Below are 18,426 nucleotides of genomic sequence, written 5' to 3' on the forward strand. Positions count from 1 at the left end.
TACAAAACCTTAGATACTTCTTCCAGTCAAAATATACAACTTCATATTTTCCCATTGCTCAATCTTTGTCGACTTGCTCATCTATATTCCATAGTTATCTCCTTCTATCCTCTTCACAACTTACTTTCTTATCTTTCTTTATGTCATCAGCAAACTTAGGAACCATATCTTAGGACTTATTTCGTAGGAAAAACAGCAAGTGAGTGCTTGTCCTCTAGAGAGTGAGAAAGGTAAATTAACAGTAGATAACAATGAAATGGTGGATGAGATGAACCAATATTAAGCTTCTGCTTCATTAATAAAGGATACAAAAACATTCACCAATAGATATAAATCAGGAGGTAGAAGGGAGACCACGAAATTACAACAATGAGGCAAGTGGTACTAAGCAAACTGATAAATCTGTGGGCTGACAAGTGTCCTGACCAGATGGACTTCATTCTCAGGTTTTAAAATAAGTTGCTAATAAGATAGTAGATACACATTAGAATTTTTAAAAATTCCTACATTCAGGAAAGGTTCCATTGAACAGTGAAGTAACAAATATACCTCCTCTATTCAAGAAAAGGGGGATTCGAAAATAAGAAACTATATGTTGTGGTTCTGTTCGCCGAGCTGGGAATTTGTGTTGCAGACGTTTCGTCCCCTGTCTAGGTGACATCCTCAGAGCTTGGGGGCCCAGGCACTGGAGGCTCCCAAGCACTGAGGATGTCACCTAGACAGGGGACGAAACGCCTGCAACACAAATTCCCAGCTCGGCGAACAGAACAACAACAACGAGCATCCGATCTACAAATCTTCTCACAAACTAGGAAACAATAGGCCAGTTAGCTTAACATCTGCCATAGGGCATATGTAAGTCTCGATCATTAAAGAGATTACACAGCTGCACAGCAGATTAAAAAGCTTCACACCGGAAAAACTCAAAGTGCTTGGTTATTTCAAACTGTGAAGATCTAAGCTCAGTTGTATGAAGACCTAAGGAAGAGGCTTTCAGATTCTCCAGACCAGAACTGAAGCAAAGTTAAATTAAGCTCTAACAGATGTGGCAGAGTTCTCTATGGTGAGTATTGTAACAAAGTGCTTTTGGAATTAATGGGATTGCGTTTTATATATTGTAAAATATTAAAACTTGTGTTTTATGTAAATAATTTGTTTTGTTCTATTTTATCTAGATTTCATTGTGCAATGAAGTTTTGTTTGATTGTTAAATAAAAGATTATGTATAAACATAAGAGGTAACATTTTAGCATGGATAAAAGCTTGGCAGTTGACAGGCACGCAAGTGTAAACATTAGCAGATCCTTTTTTGGTTGGATCTAATGGGTGGTGCGCAACAGGGGTCAGTGATGGGCCGCAATATTTTACAATTTATATAAGTAACTTGGGTGAAAGAATCTAAGACATGGTTCCTAAATTTGCCGATGACACAAGGATAAGAAAGAAAGTAAGTAAGTTGTGAAGAAGATATAAGGAGATTACAAAGGGATACAGATAAGCAAGTGGACAAAGATCTAGCAAATGTGGTTAAATATGAAATTGTCTATTTTGGTAAGAAAAGGAATAAAAGTCCAAATGAACAAAACTTTGCAGAGATCTGTGGTGCAGAGTAATCTTTTGTCCTAGTACGTGAATAGATTAGTATGCAGATATACAAGCAGTTAGGAATACTAATAAAATGTTATTGTTTATTGTGAGGTGAACTGAAACCAAAAGTAGGAAAGATAATGATTTAGTTATAGAAGACATTGGTGAGATCACATTTGGTCTACAGTGTAGTTTTCCATATTTGATGGGTACAAAAGCACTGGAAGCAATTCACAGAAGACTTAGTACACCTGCAACAGGTCTCTTTTGAACCTTCTTCAGCCTGGTATCTTCCATCTCACAGGGATACCAGAACTGAATACAGTACTCCAGAAGAGGCCTCACTAATGTCTTGTACAACCTCAAGATAACATCCCAACTCCTATACTCAAAGATCTAAGCAATAAAAACAAGCATGCTAAACACCTTCTTAGCTACCCTATTTATATGGAGAAAGTGAGGACTGGTGAAGGACTTATGCCCGAAATGTCAACTCTCCTACTCCTCGGATGCTGCCTGACCTGTACTTTTCCAGTGCCACACTTTTTTTTTTAACCCTTATTATATATCATGCAAACTTTAAAAAAATTACTTAGCTGAACCACTGTTCTACAACACTACCCCAACACTCCTTGACAGACTGACTATCTCCTCGAGATCCCAGTTACCATTCAACATCTGCTCATTTGCTTGAGCATGATGATTTGTTCAGACTTGCTGGCTCCTGTTCCCAGGTACTGACCTCATTAATAGCCAATTTTTGCCATCTGTTGAAACAATGCTCTATCCTGGTGACAAAGCACTTGCAGAACCTTTTATCAGGAGCAAAACTGCAACTAACTCCAGACCTGGCCTCAGGTTTGGTCTGTTTCCCTTTTAACACAAACTGTTACCCACAGTATAAAAGTCACCTTTAGCTCAGAATTCTCAGTTCGCAGCTCCGACCAAAATTGAAAGAAGAAAAGAAAAATAATGGAAAATCAGTGAGGGCTCTCACATCAGGGATAGGTTGGAATGCAGAGTCAAAATTACAATCAGATCAGCCAATGAGCAGGCCTGATGGACCTATTCATGCTGCTAACACATATCCTCGCATTCACCAAGGAATAGATTTCACTGAAAGACTTGAAAAAGTAATTTTTTTAATGAAGGCAAATCCAAGAGACAACTCAAAAACATGTTGCAAATCAATAACAAAAGGTACAGAAATGGAGAGCTATTAGAATATGCATTGCTGTATTACAAGGTGCTAATGAGGCAGAGATTATGATGCAATTTAAAAGGGAATAGCAGCTGAAGAACTAGGATTGATACCATCCCAACAGCATATAGTTTCTATGACTCTGTGATTCAAAAATCAAATATTGAATGAATATTCCTGTGGTGTCACAAATAAAGTTCACTTCAAAAGTTAGTAAATGTTAATGTCATTTTAGATATACATAAACATAATCTGGATTGTTGAGGGGAAGGAACTCCATGATAAAAGACCACTGTTGCAAAAGTAATACATTAGTTCCGGTAACCCTTCTTTATCTATGATTCATTTTTACAATTTTCAGTTAATTGGGCAATCCAACCAATTAATCAATAGATGTGTGTAGAGTAGAAAATGGAATTTGCTGAAAATAAACAACAAATGAGAAAGGCATATGAAAAGTGGTTAACATATTGTGTTAGATTCCTTTTAGACAAAGGAGAGCTCTTCAGGAAATGGAGAGCCAATGGACATGATCCAGAAGGCCTTTGACAAATGGCCACACAGGAGGATGCTAAATAAGTTCAGAGCCCATTGCATTAGGGGCAAGGTAGTAGCATGAGAAAGAATGGGTTGACTGGCAGGGACTTAGGAATCCAAGTTCAGGATTCTTTTAAGATAAACATGCGGGTTCAGTTGGCAGTTAGGAAGGCAAATGCAGTGTTAGCATTCATTTCATATGGGCAAGAATAAAAGAACATATGTAACGAGCCTGGCCAGGTGTTAGATTTGGAAGTAGGTGAGCACTTTGGAGACAGCGATCACAATTCTGTCAGGTTGACGTTAGTGATGGAAAGGGATAGGTGTACTCCACCGAGCAAGAGTTACAGCTGGGGGGGGAGAAGGGAAATTACGATGCAATTAGGCAAGATTTAGGAAGCGTAGAATGGGGAAGAAAACTGCAGGGGATGAGCACATTAAAAATGTGGAGCTTATTCAATGAAAAGCTTCTGTGTGTCCTAGATATGTATGTACCTGTCAGGCAGGGAGGAAGATATAGAACGCCGTGAGCCGTGGTTTACTAAGGAAATGGAATCCCTGTTCAAGGAGGCGGCGGCTTATGTTAGGACAAAATGTGAAAACTCAGTTAGGGTGCTTGAGGGTTACAAGGAAGTCAGGAAAGACCTAAAAAGATAGCTCAGAAGAGCCAGGAGACATGAGAAGTTGTTGGCAGATAGGATCAGGGTTAATCCTAAGGCTTTCCATAGGTATTTAAGGAATAAAAGAATGACGAGAGTTAACTTAGGGCCAATCAAGGATAATAGTAGGAAGTTGTGTGAGATTAGATTAGATTAGATTACAGTGTGGAAACAGGCCCTTCGGCCCAACAAGTCCACACCGACCCGCCGAAGCGAAACCCACCCATACCCCTACATTTACCCCTTACCTAACACTACGGGCAATTTAGTATGGCCAATTCACCTAACCTGCACATCTTTGGACTGTGGGAGGAAACCGGAGCACCCGGAGGAAACCCATGCAGACACGGGGAGAACATGCAAACTCGACACAGTCAGTCGCCCGAGTCGGGAATTGAACCCGGGTCTCTGGCGCTGCGAGGCAGCAGTGCTAACCACTGTGCCACCGTGCCACCCACTGCCGCCACAGGAGGATGCTAAATAAGTTCAGAGCCCATTGCATTAGGGGCAAGGTAGTAGCATGGGAAAGAATGGGTTGACTGGCAGGGACTTAGGAATCCAAGTTCAGGATTCTTTTAAGATAAACATGCGGGTTCAGTTGGCAGTTGGGAAGGCAAATGCAGTGTTAGCAATGTGCAGTCAGAGGAGATAGGGGAAGCACTAAATAAATATTTTCCGACAGTGTTCACTATAGAAAATGAAAATGTTGGCGAGGAAGATACAGAGATACTTGTATCTAGACTAGAAGAGATCGAGGTTCACAAGGAAGAGGTATTACAAATACTGCAGAGTGTGAAAATAGACAAGTCCCCTGGGCCGGATGGGATCTATCCTAGGATCCTCTGGGAAGCCAGGGAAGAGATTGCCGAGCCTTTGGCATTGACCTTCAAATCATCATTGTCTACAGGAATAGTGCCTGAGGACTGGAGGATAGCAAATGTGGTAGTTCAAAAAGGGTAGTAGAGACAACCCTGGTAATTACAGACCAGTGAGTCTCACTTCAATTGTTGGTAAAGTGTTGGAAAAGGTTATAAGAGATAGGATTTATAACCATCTAGAAAAGAATAATCTGATCAGGGACAGTCAGCACGGTTTTGTGAAGGGTAGGTCGTGCCTATCGAATCTTATTGAGTTTTTTGACAAAGTGACCAAACAGGTAGATGAGAGTAAACCGGTTGATTTGGTGTATATGGATTTCAGCAAGGCGTTTGATAAGGTTCCCCACAGTAGGCTATTATACAAAATGCGGAGGAATGGGATTGTGCAGTTTGGATCAGTAATTGGCTTGCTGAAAGAATACAGAGGGTTGTAGTTGATGGAACATGTTCATTTTGGTGTCCACTTACTAGCGGCGTACAGCAAGGGTTGGTATTGGGTCCACTGCTGTTCGTCATTTTTATAAATGACCTGGATGAGGGTTTAGAAGGGTGGGTTAGTAAATTTGCGGACAACACTAAGGTCGGTGGAATTGTGGATAGTGACGATGGATGTAGTAGGTTGCAGAGAAACATAGATAGGATGCACAGCTGGGCTGAGAGGTGGCAAATGGAGTCTAATGTGGACAAGTGTGAGGTGATACACTTTGGACGGGGTAATTGGAATGCAAACTACTGGGCTAATGGTACGATCCTTGGGAGTGCAGATGGGCAGAGAGACTTGGATGTCCATGTACACAGATCCCTGAAAGTTGCCACCCAGATAGACAGGGTTGTTAAGAAGGCATACAGTGTTTTGCCCTTTATTAATAGAGGAATTGAGTTCTGGAACCAGAAGGTTATGCTGCAGCTGTACAAAGCTCTGGTATGGCCACACTTGGGAGTATTGTGTACAGTTCTGGTCACCGCATTATAAGAAGGATGTGGAAGCTTTGGAAAGGGTGCAGAGGAGATTTACTAGGATGTTGCCTGGTATGGAAGGAATGTCTTAAGAGGAAAGGCTGAGGGCCTTGAGGCTGTTCTCGTTAGAGAGAAGGAGGTTGAGAGGTGACTTAATAGAGACATACAAGATAATCAGAGGGTTAGATAGGGTGGACAGGGAGAGCCTTTTTCCAAGTATGGGAAAGGCAAACTTGAGGGGACACAACTTTAAAGTGAGGGGAGATAGGTATAAGACAGATGTCAGAGGCAGCTTGTTTACTTAGAGAGTAGTAAGGGTATGGAATGCTTTGCCTCCAACGGTAGTAGATTCGCCAAGTTTAAGTGCATTTAAGTCATCATTGGACAGGCATATGAACGTACATGGAATAGTGTGGGTGGGATGGGCTGCAGATTAGTATGACAGGAAGGCGCAACACCGAGGGCCGAAGGGCCCGCACTGCGCTGTAATGTTCTATGTTCTATGTATTGCTGAGGCTGTATAAGGCTTTGGTCAGACCTGTTATGAACCAGGCCAGAGCCCCTCTCAAAAAATGTCCATACTACAGAGGGGGAAATGCTAGATGTCTTGAAACGCATAAACATGAATAAATCCCCAGGACCTGATTAGGTGTACTCTAGAACTCTGTGGGAATCTAGAGAAGTGATTGCTGGGCCTCTTGCTGAAATATTTGTATCATCGATAGTCACAGGTGAGGTGCCGGAAGACTGGAGGTTGGATAACGTGGTGCCACTCTTTAAGAAGGGTAGTAAGTACAAGCCAGGGAACTATAGATCAGTGAGCCTGACGTCGGTGGTGGGCAAGTTGTTGGAGGGAATCCTGATGGACAGGACGTACATGTATTTGGAAAGGTAAGGACTCATTAGGGATAGTCAATATGGCTTTGTCCGTAGGAAATCATGTCTCACAAACTTGATTGAGTTTTTTGAAGAAGTAACAAAGAGGATTGATGAGGGCAGAGAGGTAGAGGTGATCTATATGGACTTCAGTATGGTGTTCATCAAGGTTCCCCATGGGAGACTGGTTAGCAAGGTTAGATCTCACGGAATAAAGGGAGAACTAACCATTTGGATACAGAACTGGCTGAAAGATAGAACACAGAGGGTGGTGGTGGTGGTGGAGAGTTGTTTTTCAGACTGGAGGCCTGTGACCAGTGGAGTGCCACAAGGATTGGGGCTGGGTTCTCTACTTTTTATCATTTACATAAATGATTTGGATGCAAGCATAAGCGATACAGTTAGTAACTTTGCAGAAGCCACCAAAATTGGAGGTGCAGTGGACAGCAAAGGAGGTTACCTCAGATTACAACAGGATCTTGATCAGATGGGCCAATGGGCCGAGAAGTGACAGATGGAGTTTAATTCAGATAAATGAGAGACACTGCATTTTGGGAAAGCAAACCTTAGTAGGACTTATACACAATGGTAAGGTACTTGGCAGTGTTGCTGAACAAAGAGATCTTGGAGTGCAGGTTCATAGTTCCTTGAAAGTGGAGTCGCAGATAGATAGGATAGTGATGACGGCGTTTGGTATGCTTTCTTTTATTGGTCAGAGTATGGAGTACAGGAGTTGGGATGTCATGTTGAGGCTATACAGGACATTGGTTAGGCCACTGTTGGAATACTGCATGCAATTCTGATCTCCTTCCTATCAGAAAGATATTGTGAAACTTGAAAGGGTTCCGAAAAGATTTACAAGGATGTTGCCAGGGTTGGAGGATTTGAGCTATGGGGAGAGGCTGAACAGGCTGGGGCTGTTTTCCTCTGAAGCATTAGAGGCTGAGGTTTATAGAGGCTGAGGTTTTGTAAATCTTATAGAGGTTTACAAAATTATGAGGGGCATGGATAGGAGAAATACACAAAAAGTCTTTTTCCTGGGGTTGGGGAGTCCAGAACTAGAGGGCATAGGTTTAGGGTGTGAGGGGAAGGATATAAAAGAGACCTAAGGGGCAACCTTTTCATGCATGTGTATGAAATGAGCTGCCAGAGGAAGTGGTGGAGGCTGATACAATTGCAACATTTAAAAGACATTTGGATGGGTATGAGAATAGGAAGGGTTTGGAGGGATATGGGCCGGGTGCTGGCAGGTGGGACTAAATTGGGTTGGGATAGCTGGTCGGCATGGACAGGTTGGACCAAAGGGTCTGTTTCCATGCTGTATATCTCTATGACTCTATAACTAAATGTTTTAGGGAGGTAGCCCAGACTCTTACTGTTTTTTTAAAGGCAAATGTAAGGTGGATATTCCAAGAGTGATGCAGCTGGTCAAACTACTCAGCTTTAAACAAAACTGAATTTACTAAAACATTACAGATGAAACAGGATCAAAAGAAATCAGAATTTAGAACAACATAACTTATTTGATAACCCAACCGATATGATACTGCAACTTAACGAAGCTGTTCCAAACCCTGCAACATCCCATAAACACACCAATTAACAAATGTTAAATTCAAACATAGTTTCTTACAAGCAGGTGAGATTTCAGAGAGAAAGTCATGGCACTCTGTTGAAACATGCACGCTCTTTTCACTATAGCTGCTTCTCTCGGTACCCAGCAATTTTCTGACAGCTTGCTAAACTAAAACCAGAAAAATTCTGAACTGGAAGAACTGGCCACTCCCCTACCACTGTTCAAAGTAACCATTTCCAGACAAATCTGCCTTTATGACCCCTCTTGAAAAAGGCCAAGGACAACATAGCCTTGTTAAAGGGGCAGCATTGTCACAGACCACATTTGGAATATTGTGATCAGTTTTGGTCCCAGTATTTAAGCACGTGCTGGTACTGGAAGGCGTCAAAGGAGTTTACAGCATTTACACTGGGGATGATGAATTTGTCATTTATGGAGAGGTTATGGACTCTGGGTTTGTACTCAATGGACTTTAGAAGAATGAGGGGGGAATCTGATTGAAACTGACAGAATACTACGGAGCTTGGATAGAGAGAACATGAAGATGATGTTTCCACTGGTAGGAGATACCAAAACCCAGGGCACAGCCCCAGAATGAAGCAATAATCTTTTAGAACTGTGAACAGGAGGAATTTCTTCACCCAGAGGGTGGTGAATCTGTGGAACTTATTGCCACAGAAGGCTGTGGAGGCCAAGTTATTGAAAGCGTTTAAGACAAGCATTATGCAACGGAAGCAAGAGAATGGGTTAGGAAACATAAGCCATGATCAAATGGTTGAGAGGACTTGATGAGCTGAATGGCCTAGTTCTGTTCCTATATCTTATTGTCTTCTAAGAATGAGCCAGCCCCTAAGATATAAAATGGAATGATTTGAAAATGCCTTGATGAGCGTGCATGTGTGGACAAAGAGAAAGTCAGAGAGATGGTGGTTTTACAAACAATTATGATAAATCTCAGAAAATCTCAACTTAATTTCCTTAGCACTAAATTAGTACAACAATAATTCTTGAACAATATCAATCTTGCTAATCTTGCAAACTTTAACTGGACAGAAAAAAATATCAAATCTTCATTAAATTATAAACTAAAACTCAGATACAAATATTCAGTATAAAGTACATACCACTAAGAACTCCTTCTTGTCCACCATTTCATTGCCATCAGTATCAAACATGTTGAAAGCTATTTTAAAACCTGCATGAGGTTCTGCAACATATGTACAAAATACTAATAGATTAAAGATATAACAGCAATATGTCAAATGCATATTCAATGCTTCTGAGCTTGTATTATCATATAAATCGACAGGTAGTGCACGGATCAGTTTAATTGATAGTTAATAATATTAAATAAGCATTTAAAGTATTATAACTTATATAGTGCTTTGGACATTGGAAAATGTTTCAAGGCACTTAGCAAGAGTGATATCACTGCAACAATGTACCAACGTGTAGTGCTGTCAACTTATAAGACTAACACAAATAATTGTAGGCGAACCTTTCAAAGATAATGAAATTAAAATTCAAACTGTGGCATGAATCAGTAATGTAAAAATAGGTTTATAAAATAAAAATCTACGAAAAGGAAACACAACAGTACAAATTTCAAGTATGTATGTGTTATGTTATGCATAAATAAGGTAAAATAAAGGCAGAGGAAGTGTTAGTAAGTATTAGGTATACATGGGCCAAACATTTTCCTTCATATCTTGTATTTTACACTTATTTCCTGCTTCATTCATTATATTTTACCTTAATTGAGTGCTTTTGTCTTAGAAGACATCATTCAACTTCCAATAGTTAAAATTATATTTATTGTTGAGAAGTATTATCTAAGCATTTTAAAAGTGTACCAAACATTTCGTATTAAATAAAATACTTACCTTCTTTTTCAATTTTGACAAAAGTCTTCATCAGAAATTTTAATTATTTTTATCTTTCTATACCTGTTGTGTTCTTCTAGCAATTTGTGCAAGTTTGATATCAGTCTAATATTTAATGGGGATTCTTAATGCAAAGAAGTGATAATTACCTAAATAATAGTGATACAAATTCAAAACTAAAGTTAGTAATGGATTTTTTAATGCTTCAATTAACTTATACTGCACTTGCCAAAGGTTACAAGCATACAGTTGTGAAAGTTGCTATTTAACTGTTTACTTAGATTCAAAATCAAAATGGCAGCAATTATAAACTTAACATATGCAGAACATTTCCGTTAAGATTATTAAACATGCTAGTTTTCGACTCACTTGTTAGTATGCACAAAAGAAACAAATATTCTGTGTAGGCAATCAGACCTAGAAGTAGGGAAAAAGTATCATTTTTCATTATTTTGAAATAAGAAAACAAAATCAATGTAGGTCAGTGAGCATAACAAATAAAACATTTCAAGTATCAATATTCATCGCAATACTTCTGGAATGTGAGATGTGGACTGTCTATCCCAATGTTTTTCTGGGTGCATTTTTGCATTGTAACTTAAATACTCAGTAATGAGGTTTTCATCCTTTTGGAATTATTTCCTGTTTACATTAAAACTAAAGACAGTAAAATGATTTGTTGAAGTTAAATAGTCTTCTGCATTACAACTTGTTGCTTTTGTTCCTTAAAGCATATAAGGATAGAGAACAAACATGATTGACCTTTCAAGTAGTTACAAATGCAAATAAAATTGAGGTACACCTGTGACATTCACCTACAGATAAGAAATTCCTTGAATTTTGATAAGAGGATGTAAAACATCCTTAAGTAATCAGTCAATTAATGTGAAGACTTTTTACTTTTGTTTTTATTTGTTTTACAGAGATTGTCATCTAACAAAGAGAAACCATTTGTCGGCCAACAAATAACTAAACATGAAGACAACTATTTACCAGTCTCTAAAAGCATTCTGCCCTTAGAGATTGTAAATTGTGACCTATGGTCAGATAGTTCTGGTTGACTGCATTGAGTGCTATGGGAGAAAGATTTTGAAATGGTTACCACAAAATAAGAGGTCAGTCCAGCAAAACCACAGAGATGATAAAAAGGTCACAGAAACTTAAGAAAAATATGGTAGAAATTACGTATGTTATTTCCAGGATAAAAGTATCCAAAAAGTAACAAGCTTTACTCTTGCACAACACATTTTAATCAAGCTAACAAACTAAAATATAAACAATGATCCAACATTCCAGAGTTTCTGCTCCACTGCTGGATTTATGGTGGTGGATGAAAAACTAGCCACAGATGACAAGTCTTGTGCCAAATAAAGATGGCAGATTATTCGAACATTTGGGCAGGAGGCCCATGTCCATTGAGGCACTGCAGGGGTATCTAGCCTAATGAGATCCTCATAGGTTGGAGTAGCATCCTGCTGGCCCAATGGAGGAGGGACTCCAAAACACTAAGTTAAAACTTGAAAATAAAAATTCCCAAATAATATTGCCAAATCTTAGCGAATCGGTTTTCTCTCTCCACTATAAATGGAGAAAATGCTAGAATTACTCAGCAGGTCTGGCAGCATCCACTGTGACCGAAACAGGAGTTAACATTTGAAGTGTATGACCCTTTATCAGTTCTGATCAATGTCACACCTTGAAAATATTAGCTGTTTCTCTTTCTATAGAAGCTGACAAACCTGCTGGGTATTTCCAGATTTGGAGATGCCGGTGATGGACTGGGGTGTACAAAGTTAAAAATCACAACACCAGGTTATAGTCCAACAGGTTTAACTGGAAGCACTAGCTTTCGGAGCACTGCTCCTTCATCAGGTGGTTGTGGAGGACACAATTGTAAGACACAGAATTTATAGCAAATATAAAGCTAGTGCTTCCTATTAAACCTGTTGGATTATAACCTGGTGTCGGGTATTGCCAGTATTTTCAGTTTTTAATGGCAGGTTCACAGAGGTATTTCACTTTTGTCCTTTATGCCTTTTGAAAACACGGTGCAGAATCTACACCTTTCAGTAGGATGGGTCTTACCATGGTAGGCAGGGAATACTCAAGTCTCATTAACAGTCAAGTTTAGGCTGTGACGTGTACAAATCTAGCAAATTCAGGTTACTGCCTACCTATTTCCACTACACTGTGAGCTTTGACACTGATATTTATATAAGTTTGTTTTCTGTTTAATAAAGGAAACTATCACTGCAGTAATGAGGGAGGTCATGCTTGAACAGTCTTCAAGTGAGGCCATCAGGACGGAGCTTAGAAATAAAAACAAAAGGAGCGATTACCTTGCTGGCCTGCCAACAGTCAAAGGGAGATAGAGAAGTAGCTACGTCAGCAAATCACAAAGGTGTGAGAGAAGCAGCTTGATAATTGTATGGGACTTCAACTTTGCAACCATTAACTGGGATTGCCTTAGTATGGAAAAAGCAGACAGAGTGAAATTTTTAAAAAGTGTAACAAGAGAGATTTTCTGTGCCAGCACATGGATAGTCCTACTAGAAATAGATTAGTGCTGGACCTAATCCTTGGGAGTGAAATTGGTCAAATGGTTGAAGTTTGAATGGGTGAGCATTTTTGAGTATAGTGACAATAATTTTATAAGTTTTACAGTTATTATGGAAAGGGATAAGGACAGTGCAAGGGTCTAAATTGGAGAAGGCTGATTTCAATATTGTTAGATTGGGTGCAGCTACTTGCAGGTAATGGGAGTCACCTTTGGAAATGGGAGTCTTTTAAAAGTTGTACAGAGAGAATTCAAGGCCATCATCCTCCTCGAAGAGTGAAGTACAAGGGCAACAACTCCAGAAAACTCTGTAGGTCAAGTTTGATAAAGAAAACCAAGGAGGTATATGTTAGATATGGTGCATTAAAAACAGGGGGGTTGGGGGGGGGTGCCTTCGTAAGTATAGAGTGTGTAGGAGGTTGCTTAAAAAGAAATTAGGAGGTCAAAGGAAGCCATGAAATATCTTTGGCAGATGGGATCAAGAAAAACCCCAAAGCTTTTATTAAGTGTATTAAGAGTAAGGGGATTAGTGGGGAAAAAGTGGGACCCATTAAGAGTCCAAAGTGGCAATCTGTGATTGCAGCCAGTGGTCTTGAGTGAGATCTTAAATGAATACTTTCCATCTGTATTCACAGAGGAGAAAGATAAAGACATTGTAACTGGGGATTTCATTTGGGATGGTGAGGTTCTAGAATACATTAAGATTAATAAGGAGGAGGTATTACATGTTTTACCAGGCATACAGGTGCATAAATACCCAGGTCTGATGAGATGTATCCCAGGCTGCTTTGGAAGGAGACTGGGGAAGTTGGAGCCCTGGAGAAGATATTTAATACTTCACTGGTCACATAACTAATGTGGTTCCTTAGTTCAAGAAGAGCAGCAAGGATAGATTAGGTAATTATACACCACTAAGTCTGACACGAACAGTTGGCAAATTATTGGAAAAAACTCTGAAGGACAAGATTCATCAATACTTGGAAAGGCAGGGAGTGATCAGGAAGAGGCCACACAGATTTGTTTGAGGGAGATGATTAGATTAGATTAGATTACTTAGTGTGGAAACAGGCCCTTCGGCCCAACATGTCCACACCGACCCACCGAAGCGCAACCCACCCATACCCCTACATTTACCCCTTCTTACCTAACACTACAGGCAATTTAGCATGGCCAATTCACCTGACCTGTACATCTTTTGGACTGTGGGAGGAAACCGGAGCACCTGGAGGAAACCCACGCAGACACGGGGAGAATGTGCAAACTCCACACAGTCCGTCGCCTGAGTCGGGAATTGAACCCAGGTCTCTGGCGCTGTGAGGCAGCAGTGCTAACTACTGTGCCACCGTACCGCCCACGATGCTTTCTGATTAATCTAATTGAGCTTTTTAAAAGGTGACTAAATATATTGATGAGGCTAGTCCAGTTGATGCAGTCTACATTGACTTCAGTAAGGTCTTTGACAAGGTCCCACTTGAAAGGCTGTTCCAAAAGGTAACCAAATGAGATCCAAAGCAAGTTGATAAATTGGATCCAAAATTAGCTTACAAATAGGAGGCAAAGAGTGATGGTGGAGTGTTGCTTTTGGATTTGGAAGCCTGTGACCAGCAGTGTATCACAGGAATTAGTGCTGGGGCCCTTGCTGTTTATTATGCACTTTAATGACTTGGACATGAATGTAGAAGGTTTGGTTAGTAAATTTGAAGATGACATGAAAATTGATAGTGTTGTTGACAGCGAGGAGAATGGTCTCAGACTACAGTCCGATATTGATCAATTGTTAAATTGGGCAGAGCAATAGCAGACAGATGGAATTTAATCCCGCTAAGCACGAGGTGATGCATTTTAGGAGGTCTAATAAGGGAAGGATAAAAACAATGGATGGTCACTCCCTAGGAAGTACTGAGAAACAAAAGAACCTTGGTGTACAAGTCCATAGATCCCAGAAGGTGTAAGGAAGTCTTGCTGCAACTTTACATTGGATAGGCCACAGTGGAATGTGTGCAGTTCTGGTTGCCACAATCAGAAATATGTGACTGCATTGGAATTGGTGCAAAATTCACCGGGATGCTGCCTGGGATGGAAAGTCTCAGGTTTGAGGAGAAACTGGATAAGCTGGGCTTGTCTTCCCTGGAGCACAGGAGGCTGAGGGTGTGGGGGGATCTAATTAAGGTATACTAAATGATGTGGAGGATAAATCGGGGTAGATCGTGAGAACCTCTCTCTCTCTCATGGCAGAGATATCGAAGAGCAGATGCCATAAGTTTAAGGTGAGGAGTAAATGTTTCAAAGGAGATCTGAGGAAAGATTACTTCACCCAGAAGATGGTAAACATACGTAACGTGCTGACAGAGGATGGTGGAGGCAAGTACTCTTGCAACATTTAAGCAGCATCTGGACGAGTACTTTAGCACAGCAGGCTATGGACCACATGCAGGTAGCTTAGTGTTTGTTGGTTGGCATAAACATGGGTGAAAGGCCTGTTGCTATGCTTTATGACTCTATAACAATTCTAACGTTTAGAATGTTCATAGAAGTATGAAGTGTTAAAATATATAGGCTACTCAGAAATTCTACTGGGATGGTATTCTTTGCGAGAAGAGAAATTTGAAGATAAAGACACTGCCATATTTTATGAGAAGAGGATAACATACTGTGCTAAAAATGTACTGCCTAACAACTCTCAATTAAAATTATTCAGTTTTGGATCAGACATTCATCATTAATGTCTTGATTGCTGATGTCGGTTTCAACAAAAAAAATGTACTGTATTGACACATTCACATCAAATTATACTGGAAACTGCAAGTGATCTTTCTACTCACCATATAGTGCCTTAAATCGCTGGAAAGTGCAATTATAGCAATGCATATTTACAGAGACAGTATAAATTCAGACATAAAAACTTACAACATAGATTTAAATTTATATAAATTCAGACTGAGAAATTCATGGAAATTATGAAGACCTTTAACCTTACTGTTGGTATTCTATTGACTTACATAAATATTCAAGATCATGTAAAAAAGGATAACTGAGGACAAACAAATAAGTGTTCAAAATGGGTTAGGGATAAGAGGAATAAGAGGGAGGCAAGAGAGGAATAGTGGAGGAAGAGAAGAGGTTGCAGAGGATTTCAATTTTGAATTTGCACACTATATTTATATACATTGATTTTATATTTAAAATTAAATATATTTACAGTTGAAAGTAAAAGCTCATGAAAATTTGAATTGAGAATTAGTGGAATTTAGCAATTTCTATTCAATAAAATGTTAAAAAGAACTTCATCAATCATACCAGAATGTAATTAGCAGCACAAGATTACCAGAAGCAATGATGTAGACTACTGACAAACTTGTAAATAAATTAGCACTGTTGATACAGTTGCATAAAGGTGCCATATGCTGCACTTGTATTCCCATATTTGATGTCAGCAAGTTTAAGTGTAAATGGCCATGTCAGATAATCCTCCGGTATTTTTCTCTGCTAAACAAACACTGATTTTAGAAAGAAACTCAAAATTATTTCTTCAAATAGATCAGAAAATGGATGCTTCTGAAGTAAATACAGTCTTGCAGTAGCCTGGCAGGATTACACGGGAGCCTGCAAAATTCAAATGCAAAATTCTTCCCCTCCAGTCAAGTTTGTGACAATACTACTCTCTGTTAAAGTTCTTTCCATGAATAAGCAATGTTTATATTACCAAAATACTTAATACCCACTGAATTACAAAGTGTCGCTGTGTGTCTTTGTGAATGCCTTCAAATTCTAGTTCAAATAATTGACACTGACAAGGCAAAAGTTCAAATAGATGTTGTTAAGCAGCAAAATTCCACAGCAACACCTCACAAAAAGGTTTCTTGCATACACTGTAACTCAATGCTACTCTAACAGTTAATTCTATTCACAAATATGTGTAGTAAGAACATGAAATTGTCTTGCTAGCCAGGGACCTCAAATAGACTTAAACATTCTCGAGGGCCTTCACAAGCCCTTCTAAAGATGAGCTTTGTTTGACGGCTAGCATAATGCCTTTGTGAGTGACTTTGCTTTGGTTTGAAACTCAACACCAGGATTAACAGGTTTCAACCCAGTTCTGGTGCTCAATTTCAGTTCCAACCTTGGTATTTGGTCTGAGTGTGGAAAAGTACCTACATCACAGGTATTCGGAGTGTAGGAATTAACTTCTCAAAGCTCAAATGGCAGCTTTATCCATCAACAATGAGCAACATTCTGGAAATGTAAGGTTCTAAAAATCGCACAAACTCCTACCAACAAAAGGAATGAAAATTCACAGTAATTTCAGCACTTTTTCATGGGTTATGTTTTTGACATTACAATTGATTGCGCACTCTAGTTTCAGAAACATTTAGTTTTTCATGTTTAATACTTAAATAATACTACCTGTACATAAATTGCAAACATCACTATATGTATTGAATGTTTTTTGAAAAGAAAGACATTAACTTCCTTTTGGAGACCAAGTATTAACATTATGTTAATAGAAATGGAAAATATGTAGTAATAGGATGTTAATGCATAATTAAGAGGCACAAGAATGCACAAAAAAGGTATGATCCTCTTGATATTTAGTGTTGCATACCAAGGCTTTCATTCCATTTTTTTTTTAAATTGCATTTTAGATCCTCTAATTACTCAGCCCAAACTACAGTAAGGCTTTGTACATTTTGGAAATCATCTGAATTTAACATATTTCCTTCAAATATAAAAGTGATGTTTTTATAGTACTTCTATCTTCCTTTAATTTCAACTAACGTCTGTGTTGTCCCATCTAAAATAATTACTTGTTAATTTAAAAAGTACTTTAAGCAATCATCATAGAAACAAATATATACAATAACTTAATTTTACTAGCCACATTTCTTTTTAAATGATATACTGTGAAATGAATTGCCAAATAAAGTTCTCTTGGTCTTGATTAACTTTGATCATGACATGCCAAATCACTTAAACAGCACTCTTCTATAAAGAAGTGGAAATCATGCTTCCATAACCTCCTGAATCCATTCCAATTTTCTTGCTATAAAATTCAACTTTTCTTCAACTCTACCACATGTACTGTCTCCTAAACTAAGTCTTCTTCATTTACCACAGACTTCCGTGCTAAGTGTTATCACATCATGGCTTCTCCTGATGCCAATTCCAAATCCCCCATTATACCTAGCCCTCTTTGTATTTTTTTTCTCTGATTCTGATTGATTTATTGTCAACTGCATCAATGTACAGTGAAAAGCTTTGTTTACGCGCAGTACAGGCTGATAATAGTAAGCAAGGATGTACAGATCAAAAAGACTCAGACAGAGGCAGACAGATTACATTGCACAGGGCATGCACTAGGCGAGATCAAGGTTAGCAAGACCAGCATTACTTGAGGCTAGAGAGCTTATTCATCAGTCTAATAACGGCCGGGAAGCAGCTGTTCCTGTACCAGCTGGTGCATGTTCAGGCTTCTGAATTTCTACTGGACTGAAGAAATTATAGGAGATCATCACCGGGGCGTTTTGGGTCTGGATGATGTTGGCAGCCATTCTGCGGCAGCAAGCTGTGTTAATGGAATCCAAGGATGGCAGGTTGGCTTCTGTGATGGTCTGGGCTGTGCACATCACCTTTTGAACCTTCTTACTGTTCAGAGCAGAACAGTTGCTGTCTGTTATCGTCACTCCGAGGAACTTGACGGTCTCCATCCTCTCAATC

At 39.3% G+C, this 18,426-nt stretch overlaps 1 protein-coding gene across 8 annotated transcripts in view; it reads right to left on the reverse strand.

Moving 5' to 3' along the window:
• The window catches only part of micu3a (mitochondrial calcium uptake family, member 3a), a 198,456-nt gene that overhangs the window by 112,350 nt on the left and 67,680 nt on the right, over nt 1-18,426 (reverse strand). For 7 of the 8 annotated variants that reach the window (XR_006311711.1, XM_043690259.1, XM_043690223.1 and 4 more), the window contains exons 5-6: nt 10,524-10,571; nt 9,396-9,478 (exon numbers count right to left, since the gene is read on the reverse strand). Coding sequence is in view for 7 of the 8 variants with exons in the window: in XM_043690259.1 (XP_043546194.1) it covers nt 9,396-9,478; nt 10,524-10,571 (131 nt within the window). In the remaining variant the exon portion in view is untranslated. The remainder of the gene's footprint in view (nt 1-9,395; nt 9,479-10,523; nt 10,572-18,426) is intronic. The other variant, XM_043690248.1, reaches the window with a different exon arrangement.

The sequence above is a fragment of the Chiloscyllium plagiosum genome, chromosome 1 (genome assembly GCF_004010195.1).
Source record: "Chiloscyllium plagiosum isolate BGI_BamShark_2017 chromosome 1, ASM401019v2, whole genome shotgun sequence".
In the NCBI taxonomy this organism is placed as follows: domain Eukaryota; kingdom Metazoa; phylum Chordata; class Chondrichthyes; order Orectolobiformes; family Hemiscylliidae; genus Chiloscyllium; species Chiloscyllium plagiosum.